At 45.9% G+C, this 10,536-nt stretch overlaps 1 protein-coding gene across 1 annotated transcript; it reads left to right on the forward strand.

The window, feature by feature from the left end:
- Positions 1 to 3,838: 3,838 nt before the first annotated feature.
- LOC123325510 (NHS-like protein 2) lies at positions 3,839 to 10,216 on the forward strand. Its single transcript, XM_044917559.1, has 3 exons — positions 3,839 to 4,122; positions 8,705 to 8,778; positions 10,136 to 10,216. Exons 1-2 carry the CDS (start codon positions 3,840 to 3,842, stop codon positions 8,707 to 8,709), a joined length of 288 nt encoding a protein of 95 aa, XP_044773494.1. The 5' UTR covers position 3,839; the 3' UTR covers positions 8,710 to 8,778; positions 10,136 to 10,216.
- The last annotated feature ends 320 nt before the right edge of the window (positions 10,217 to 10,536 follow it).

A 10,536-nucleotide genomic window follows, 5' to 3' on the forward strand; every position in this document is an offset into this window, starting at 1 on the left:
GTGTAGAGTCCACAGTAGGAAGTCATTTTAAAAGAGATTCTGCCTGAAAGGTCTCATTGGAGGGTTGATAGGACCCCAACAGCAAGAATCTGGCCTGAAGGAAAACCAAGACTGAGGTAGAATAAGTAGTTCGAGAGAATTCATTGTCTATCTCAGGAAGTATGGTCTGACATTCCCAGTATGGGACCACAAAAGTGTTCATGGAAACTTCAGCTTCAAATATCCACCAGGCCCAGAGGGTGTGATGCCCTTTTGTCAGAGTGCTGGTCTAGTACAAATTTCCCTGCCCCTCCACTTCTCCCTCTCCATATCACTGTTAGCAAGCTGGCCAGGAGAGGGTGAGATGGAGCAGGAAAAAAGCCCCTTGCCCTGACTCCTGCCCCAAGAAAGTCTTTGCAGGGAAAGGGGGCAAGATTTTAATTACTGAGTTGAGAACATGTCTTAACTTTTAGAGTAGCAGTATGGTTTTCTATTACGCAAGAAAATAAGATAGTTGTGGGACTCCTTGAGTTGTCATTCAGTTGACGAGGAAGAACTGCCCTCCTTGAATGGGACACTAGGCAACAAAACTTGTTATGGGTACTCTCCATGAATCCTATTTATTCAGTGTTTTGGTTACACATAGTTTCAATTCAGCTTCTGGAGCAGTAAAATCATTTGATCAAAAAATTCTATTCATATTGCCCCAGGATTACAAATTTACAAACATGTCCTTGGCTCCTCTTATATTAGTTTATGTTAAACTGTATTTCTTTTCAGATAAAGAAACAGTCTCAACGGATGAGGATGAATGCATAAAGAACAATGCTTAGCCACAAAAGACTGTTGAAGCACTAAGTAATTGTTACGCATGATAGACAACATGTATGTAGACTATATAAACACCTATTACATCTTAATAAAAAATAGCAATAATCCAATTTAAAAATGGGCAAAGGATCTGAACAGCCACTTCTCCAGACATATGTTACCTTCTTCCAAAGAAGATAAATATAAGTGGCCAATAAGCACATGAAAGATGCTCAAAATCATTAGCTCTCAGGGAAATGTAAATCAAAACCACAACGAGATACCACTTCACAACCGTTAGGGTGGCTATAATAGAAAAGACAGATAATGACAAGTATTGGTCAGGATGTGAAGAAAGTGGAACCCTCAGACATTGCTGGTGGGAATGTAAAATGGTGCAGATGCTTTGGAAACCTGGCAGTTCTTCCAAAAGTTAAACATAGTTATCATATGATGCAGCAGCTCTAATCCTAGGTGACTATTCAACAGAACTGAAAACATATATCTACACAAAAACCTGTACATGAATGTTCACAGCAGCAGTATTCATAATGGCCCAAAAGTGGAAACCCAAATGTCCATCAATGGATGAATGAATCAACAAAATGTGATATACATACAATGGAATCCATCCAATGGAATCCATCCATAAAAAAGAACTGAAGTTCCGATATATGGTACAACATGGATGAACCTTAAGAACATATGCTAAGTAAAAGAAGAGAGACACAATACTGCACATACTACATTATTTCCTTTATATAAAATGTCTAGAAGAGGCAGATACACAGAAACAAAGATGAGTGATTACTAAAGAGAACTGTGTGGGGTGGTGGGGAGGATGAGGGGGTGCTTAAAGTGTTCTAAATTTGATTGTGGTGGTGTTTACATAACACTGTGAATATATTTTAAAAACACTGAGTTGGGACACCTGGGTGGCTCAGTCGTTAAGCGTCTGCCTTCAGCTCAGGTCATGATCCCAAGGTCCTGGGATCGAGCCCCATGTCGGGCTCCCTGCTCAGCAGGGAGCCTGCTTCTCCCTCTCCCCATCCCCCTGCTAGTGTTCCCTCTCTGTTACATAAATAAAAAATCTTCAAAGAATAAAAATAAAAACACTTGAGTTGTACGCTTTAGGTGAATTGTATGGTATATAAATTTGAAATGTTATTTGTGGTCCTTCAGACTGGGAGCCTCATGATGGCAGGGATGGAGCCAGCTTTGCACTCCCTTCTCTCTCCAGCCGCTGCCTCAGCAGGCGCTCAAAAATATTTCTTGAGGAGACATACCACTTTTATACTGTACCTGATGTTTATATAGTGCTTCATAAAGTTCAACGCATTTTTTTGGTCACTGAGAGCAGCAGTCCCTTTGTGCGTGGTAACAATTCCGACGGTGGTCAGAGTGGGTGATTAGGAGACTGTTATTCGCTCATATTATGAAAAATGATCAGCTGTGTAACAGGAAAGATCCCAAAACATTTCTGTCTACTAAATTTTATCTCAAGATGCTGTCTCTCAGGCCTGGGTTCGTCTTGCATTTCTTGGGTCTCCCAGAGGGAAGAATGCACTTGGTAGTTGAATCAGCACAGCTCTGATAGACTGGTTCCCAAACTGCAACCCAAGAGCACAGCAATTCGGGTGACTTGTGGGGCAGAAACCAAAGAACCGAGACTCCTTTTTTGAGCAAACATAGTGATGAGACCAGCAGGATTTTAGCTTTGGGATTTTGGACTCAAGTCTTCTCAAATACTTCTAACCATAAGGTTTGAGGCCGTGTCCCACAGCCATCATGTCAATAGCGATTAATTTATAAGCGCCTTCCTGGTTTAATTCAGGTTTCTAGGTTCTGGTCCCCTTCTCCCACTCCCCATGTCCCCCTCCCCCATGCTTGGGAGAAGAAACTCAAATTCTGCACATTTCAGCCAGAACCTTTCCAGTTGGAGGAGTAGGAGCCACCTTGCTAAGAAAAACTCACTGGAAGCCCCTCAGAAAAGAGGTCCTCAGAGATTTTATCCCAACTGGGACGCGGACTCCTAGTCGCCTACAGAACCCCTGGCCACTGTGCGATTTCACGACGTTCTCCTTTAGGTCCACCCAAGCGGCCAGAAGCCTCGGCCGACTTCCAAGGTGGGGCTGGGAGACCCTCAGAGGCCCCGGGGCGTTCCCTGCGCGGCGGGGCGCGCTCGACTCAACGGCCGCCGCGGGCTGGAGCGCAGGTGAGCGGCCGAGCGGGCTTCGCCGCGCTGTCCCCGGCGCCTCCGCCTCCGCGGCGCCCGCGCTGCGCTCCACCCCTCTCCGCGCCGGGCCCCGGGGGCGGGCGAGGGCTCGGCCCAAACACCGGTGGGCTTTGGAGGGAAGTGGGGCGCCGACGTGGGGCCCCCCCGGACTGCGCGGCCGTGGCCGCCGCGGCCGGCAGCGCGGAGACGCGGGGCCGCCACCACCCCTCAGGCGCTGGGCGCGGCGGCCGCGAGAGCCGCAGGTGGTTCCCCGGGCCGGCCCTTTTCTCCTCCCCCTTTCCTTTCTTTCGCCTCCCCTCCCTCTCGCCCGGTGTCGGCGGCACTTCCCCCGCTTCCTCCTCCCTCTCCAATCGGGAGGGAGGGAAGGAGCCGCCGGCTCTTTCCTGCCTCTCTGCAAACTTGAGCGGGACTCCCGTCTCCACTCGCCACCGCGGCCACCGCGCCCCGCGCCCGGGAGCTGCTCCTCTAACTTCCTCTCGCCGCGCGGCCCGGGCACCCCGGCGGTGGGAGGACGCCGCTGGGCGCCAGGCAGCCGCGGCTCCGACCCTCCGGAGCCCTTCCCCGCGGCTGCCCGGGCTCCTTTGCCTCGCCGCCCGCCCGCGCGTCCGTCGGTCCGTCCTTCCTGCCCGCCTCGCCTCCTCCCCGCGGCAGGAGCCACCAGGCTGCCCCGCGGCGCCCCGCCGCTGCCAGGACTTTCCTTTGTGTTGGATGCGCACTCGCGCTCCGCGCCGACGAGGGGCGGACTGAGGGCTGCGCTCGACTCGGGCGGCCCGCCGCGCCGCGAGCCCGCGTCCCCGTCCCTCCGCCCCCCGCCATGCCCTTCCACCAGAGGACCGTAGAGCCCGCGCGGCTGCGCCGGCCCGAGGCGGCCGGGGCCGCGGGCGCGCCGCTCTTCCGCTCACTGGAGCAGGTCAGCTCGCACGCCCTGGTCCGCCTGCTGGCGCAGCTCGCCGACCTGTCGCGCTGCGCGGGGGACATCTTCGGCGAGCTCGAGGGCCAGGCGGCCACGCTGGGCCGCCGCACCGCCGCGCTGCACCGCCGCCTCGACGCCCTGCACGCTGCCGCCGCGCGCCTCGACCACCGCCGAGTGAAAATCCGTGAGTGGCCGGCGGGTCGGGGGAGGGGAACGAGGCGGGGAGGTGCCGGGCCAGCTGCTCCCTCCCGCCCCCTGGCGGTCTCGGGTCGGCTCTCGGGCCGCCGCGCGGAGCCCCGAACCCCCAGCATCCCCAGCACCCCGCGAGGGTCGGCTTCTCGGGTGGGCACGGCCTGAGCCGGGACGGGGCACCCGCGCAGGTGGCAGGCGGCGCGGCGCTCTTCGACTCTCGGATTCCGGGAGGTTCTTGGCCGCCTTGGACGAGTGGGCGCAGTGTGGGAATTGGGCTGGCCAGTCCCACTGTCCGGTCCTTGTCTCTGTCTGTGTGGGAGGCTGAGAGGAGACCCGGGGCGCTGTAGGCAGAGGAGGAGCCAAGGTCGTGGGAAAGGGTCCGGGGGAAGGTAGCCTGTTCGAGAAGCCAGGGTGCGATATAGATAGGGATACAGAATGATTGCAGTTCTTGAGACTCGGCAGGGTCTGTAAAAATCTCTGGGGATCTCAGCAAGCTTTCGGGCTGCTTGTCACCTCTCTGCCTACCGCGTACGGCGCGCTTACCTGCAGACGAAAGTATGCAGACTTTTAGTTAGGGGTGTGTGTGTGCGTGCGCGCGCGTGTGCTATTTTGCCTTCCCACCCCAGAGCTCTTTGTGATTCACAGGACCTTGACCTTGAGCTCAGACTTTGAATCCCATTCATCTTTGTCTGACCTCGTCCAACCCTGAAAATCAAGTCTATGTCCTGAGGTAGTGATCTCTGCAGCACCCATTTCATTTCAGCAGCTTAACAAGCTCCAGTGAATGAAGTAACTGGAATTTCCTGCTGGCCCAAAGCAGAGAAACTTTCAGAATGATGTTTGTGTGGTTTCTCCCCTTTTTAGTACATGGACTTGGTCATAATTCTAAGTGTAAAGAATAAATTGGAGATGGTTGATGGATTGCAGGGTGTGAGGGGAGGTGTTGGTGAACACACGCCTAGATTTCCGCAGCTCTGAATGAAATACTGTTTCTCTTACAGTCACTTCCTATACAGTCTCAAATAGCTGGTTTCCATTTTTTTCTCTTGCTAGAAAAACTTAGCTATATTTTAATTACCTTAAAACCGGAATGTTCAAGTTTTCAGTACGCTAATACTGATGAGATTGTTTGCTGTAATACATCTTTCTCCAAGTTGTGAAGTTATCATGTGATGACTTTACATTTTACATCTCTTTCGTTGTGTTGTCAACAGATCCTTGTAAGTTGTGGACAGTTCCCAACTGGGTAGAGATTACTCCTCTCCCCTCAAAAAATGAGAGGGGAAAAAAATCAAGGTGGTCTCATAAAGATGTTGGACAGAATATATCTATTGACTGTGAATAATGACCTTATGCATCAGGATATACTGTCCTAGTGGAATGTCCTCTCGGTGATGCCTTGTTGCTTCTATGGCTTTTTTGTGTGGAGTGACTGTGTGGGTGAACGAGAATTTCACCCTTGAGGAATGATGTGATGAGGCAGATCTGACTGGTAGGTGAACTGATCTACTGTGGGAATTAAAAAACAAGAAAAACCTCCCTGAAGGTCAAGAACTCCTTTTGCTAGTTTTGTTTTGCATTTAAGCAGTACTTTTCTTTCTCTGTGTACATATGCACCAAATTGATGTCCAAAGCCAAAACTGCCCAAATGCCCTAACTTAACTAAAATTGTCATAGTGACTGATATAACTCTTTTTAAAACTTTCCACAAGTTTCTTTGAATCTTAAATAGCTTTGATTTTATACCAGAAAACCTGGCTCATCATTTTTTTTATGATTGAGAAAGGAGGCTTTTATTGAATATAATTATGTGTGAGAGTAGAAGCGCATGTATAGAGAAGGAAGCCAAACTGTAAACACATTAGTTTTTGTGGCTTTTCACCTTCATGCACTTAATGTTTTTATTGCTAAAAAGCAATGAAACACCTGTGTATTCATTTTACTTAGCTTCTATTAGGATTAAAAAAAACAAAAACAAAAAACAAAAACTGCTTCAAACTTTGTTCCTGAGTGAAAGCTACATTTTGAAATCATTTTGGTACCTTTTTAGGCAGGCCTTCCAAATAACATACTCCATTAGAACGGACATGTAGACTTTTAGACTGGGAGTTGACTGTGAAGGCCATCTACTTCATTAACTTAGCACGAGAGAAAGTTGAGTCCTAGAGAGTTGAAGTGGTGGGCTCCTGGCTTAGCATGGCCTTCTGATTGGCTCACCTGCTTGTCTCACTGGGTATATCCCTTACTTTTAGGATCACATGGGAAATAGGAAAAAAAGTTTAGATGCATTCCACAAATAGTCTGAAGTATAACTATGACTGTGAATTTCATTCTTCTTGTCAGATAAACCTTTTAATGAGTCTCCCAAGGAGCAAGTAACAGAATTGAATAGTTTACCAGAAGCCAGCTACAGTGGGAGATTATGCCATATTTCCTTGCCTGATGGGTCTCTACCATAATAAAGTGTGTGAGTAGAGCTGTTTTAAAAATATATAGACTTAAAAAAATAAAAATAAAAACATGTAGACTTTATCTTTGTAATAGAGAAACATTTTAGTGCTGTGGGCAATGATTGATTTCATCATGTTTGCCATTCCTCAAAATCTCATAGGTTGATAGTTATCCAACATAAGTTTTTGTCATAATTTGGGGAGAAGGTATATTACTTTTTCTCCTACTTATCCTTTTTATTTTTTTAATGTTCTTAATTTTTAAAAATTTAAGTTCAATTAATTAACATAGTGTAATATTAGTTTCAGAAGTAGAGTTCAGTGATTCATCAGTCTTATATAACACCCAGTGCTCATTACATCCTGTGCCTTCCTTAATGTCCATCACCCAGGTATCCCATTCCCCTCCCCCTCCCCTCCAGCAACCCTCAGTTTTTTTCCTGTGATTAAGAGTCTCTTATGGTTTGTCTCCCTCTCTGATTTCATCTTGTTTTATTTTTCCCTCCCTTCCCCTATGCTCCTCTGTTTTGTTTCTTAAATTCCACATATCAGTGAGATCATATGATAATGTCTTTCTCTGATTGACTTATTTCACTTAGGATAATACCCTCTGGTTCCATCCACATTGTTGCAAATGGCAAGATTTCAATTTTTTTTATGGCTGAGTAGTATTCCATTTTGTGTGTGTGTGTGTGTGTGTGTGTGTGTGTGTGTGTCTATGTCTATGTCTGAAGGGGCACGTGCACCCTGGATCACTACATTTGTATCTTTGGGGTAAATACCCAGTAGTGTAATTGCTGGGTCTCTCCTACTTATCCTTAAAGACTCCCCTAATACTTTCCCAACACCCCCAGGTTAGGAGTCCTCCTATAGCATCTATTATGGGCCTCCAGTGTCTATCACCACATTTACCAGCATGGGCTGAAATTGTGTATTCACTTCTGCTCCCCTCTGCTAGATAGCAAGGTGCTTGAGGTCCAGGATGGCTGCATCTTTATTTTTTCAAAGCTCAGAACAGTGCCTAGAATGGGATAGCTCAGTAGATATTTGAGCTGAACCAATGTTTGGTTTCTTAGTGGTCAGTGTCAGGAAGAATAACTACAAAAATCTTCAGGAGGGACTGTAATACTGACTGCTACAAATCCACGGGAACAAGACAATAACTTTAAAAACAAATGAAACAGTAAACTTTCTACCTTTTTAAGGTTTTGTGCTGAACCACTAGTATGCTCTTTTCTCTAAAAGTCAAGCTGCATTAATTTTGCTACAAGATAAGTGCTTATTGAAAAGAGTAACAGTAGCTAGAAATGTGGATGGTTATCTCTCAGCTCTGTAAAGATCAAAACAAATTTTCCTATGCAGATATCAATAGACACTCAACCTAAAAGCCTGTTTCATTATTAAGCCCCATGTGATTTGTTTCTTTTTATAATTAATAACACAACACTTACGGAGTGCTTTTATGATTGAGATGTTTTTCATATTCATTATTTGACTCGAAATCAACTGGAAGGCCAGGTTGCATTTTATCTCTTTCACAGACAAAAAAATGGAAGTTCTGGAACTAGTAGGTATACTTTAGATCGACATGGAGACTTCTGATTTCTTCACCTTAACAACTTCCTGGGTGAATATGAAATGTAATTGTGGAAAACGAAATCGGAAAAAAGTTGCTTGCTGGCTTTTCTTCTTTTAGGTCCAGAGAAGCAGAAGGTTCTTTCCCCCCTTGGATTGTAGAAATTTTCCAAGTTCAGGGAGCTTTGTTGTGCTGCACAACAGTAGTAGGCCCCATGCACATCTAGTATATGTGAACTCCCGTGGGGTTGGTGCGGTTCTCAGCCTGGTGAACTGTTTTGTGATGGCCTTGATAGTATACAACTTTTATGGGAGAGATGAATGGTTGCAGGTAGTTGGCTGTGGCAGAAAGACTGGATAGACACCATCTTTGCATAAGTAAGATCCGAGCTTGTGCAGTGTCTGTGTTAGGCTGATGCTATAGCCTAAAACCGTCAGGATGGTGCTCTGGGTGTCTGGCTGCATTGTCCTACATCCCAACAGACTGCCTCTTGACCCAACCAGAGGGTTGGTTGTCCTGATGTCAGAATGTCTTTGCTTCTTCCTCAGAATGAACCTTTTATGAAGGTGCTTGTCAGAGTTCTAAAGACAGAGTGGAGGCTTCACTGCACTTCTAAGAACAGGTAGTATGGTGGTTTTTGTGCCTGCCTGCCTGCTGATAAAATGTTTGTATTGCTCGTGAAATTGACTTAAGACTTGCTTTCATTGAAACATACCACATGCTAAGGAGGGTGTTGGTATAGGAATGTGGTCTCCACCCACCTCTAATCCCTGGAGGGCCCCTAAATGTATTGACAGAAACTGAAGGTAGCTGAACAGCCAGATTGCACCTCAGGTTAAGGAGACTGTATGAGGTGAGGCAGTATTTTCTATACTTGCCTGATATTGAGAATTGTCTAGAACTCTTGTTAGAGTTACAGATTTCCAGAACCTTAACAAAGCCTTACTGAGCCAGAGCCTCCAGTATGTTTAACAGATGCCACTGTGTCCTTGGAGAACTTGGAGGAGCGTTGAAATAGACATGAAAGCTCATTGGATTGAGAATTGGGAGACTCGAATCTGGCTTCATCTCTGCCATTTTCTAATGCAGATCTTGAGCAATTTACTCAGCACCTTAAGGCCTCAGTTTCCTTAAATGTAAAATAGAGACTTTGACCAAAATAATCTTTACTGGCCTTTCCAATTTTGGCATTTTGTGATTCTAATGAGGGGTTACTATTTGATAATATTAGTAGTGAAGATGACCTTGCAAATATGACTTTGATCAATAATCCCTCTCTGATTCTTATGGGATTTAAAAAGTTTTGTGTGTGTGTGTGTCTGAAATAAACTCTTCATGACCAAAGGGACTCTTTCAAATCATATTTCACCCACATGGAGTACATGGAGCTTCATGTCTTGAGGGGTTAGGGGGTTCATAGCTTTCCTCCTCATCTTTAAAAAATGCTAACATCATTATGGAAAGAGAATTGTTGTTTAAATGCATTTGCTATATGTCAGATTTCTAAAAGAGAGGTTTTGTTTTGTTTTGTTTTAAATTATGATGGTGTACTCTTTAAGCCTAAACATCAGTTTACTCTTTGGGTCTTGGGTATAATACAATTACCTGGTTCAAAAAGCTACCTACATTTATATTGAAATGTTATTCTAGTGATAGTTTAATTTTCCTCTGTATTAGAGGAAAAGCCAATATGAAAATTTCATCTGTATGTATTGTTTTGGGATTGGGACTAGCAAATGAAAAAAAAATTGAAAAACAAGAGAGATAAATACTTGAGATTTTTCATATTTTAGAAGAACATTCAGAAAATGATGCAGTGTTTTCCTCTGGCTATGATTTTAATGTGTTTAAAAAAAAATCAAGTTTTAAGTATAAGATAAAATGATTTATACCTAACTGGGCACCTAGTGATTTTTAAAATCATTTAATTCTGTTTCTCCTCAAATTGGCTTTTATCCTGGGATGAATTATTTCTGCAGGATTTGCAGTTCCAAAGCAAGAGGATGGTGCTGATGGCAGTCTTGACTTCACACATTACCTCTGTGGTCTGCACGTCTCAAAACGCGCACCTTAGCAGTGCCTTGGACAAATGTAGCAGAACAGATGGAGCTTCTGTTTCTGAATGAGGGCTCTTCCGAGCAAAGGCCCTGGAGGTCCCAGCCTCAGTCCCTTGTGGATTAAGTGACATGTCTGTGAATGCATTTAGCATCCCTCAAACAAACAATGACTTTACTGATCCCAGTATCTATGCAGTGGCAGCAGTGGATTTCCAGTTTCTGGCATCAGGCTGACTTTTTGGTGACTTTGTATTGCCCAAGAACACCAACAGCTGGCTGTTGGAACACTTGCTACAGGCCAGACCCCTGAATACAGGAGCCTC

This window comes from Neomonachus schauinslandi, chromosome 8 (genome assembly GCF_002201575.2).
Source record: "Neomonachus schauinslandi chromosome 8, ASM220157v2, whole genome shotgun sequence".
Lineage (NCBI taxonomy): Eukaryota > Metazoa > Chordata > Mammalia > Carnivora > Phocidae > Neomonachus > Neomonachus schauinslandi.

Coding starts and splice junctions, on each gene's coding strand:
- LOC123325510 (XM_044917559.1), top strand. CDS start 3,840: ATGCCCTTCCACCAGAGGACCGTAGAGCCCGCGCGGCTGCGCCGGCCC.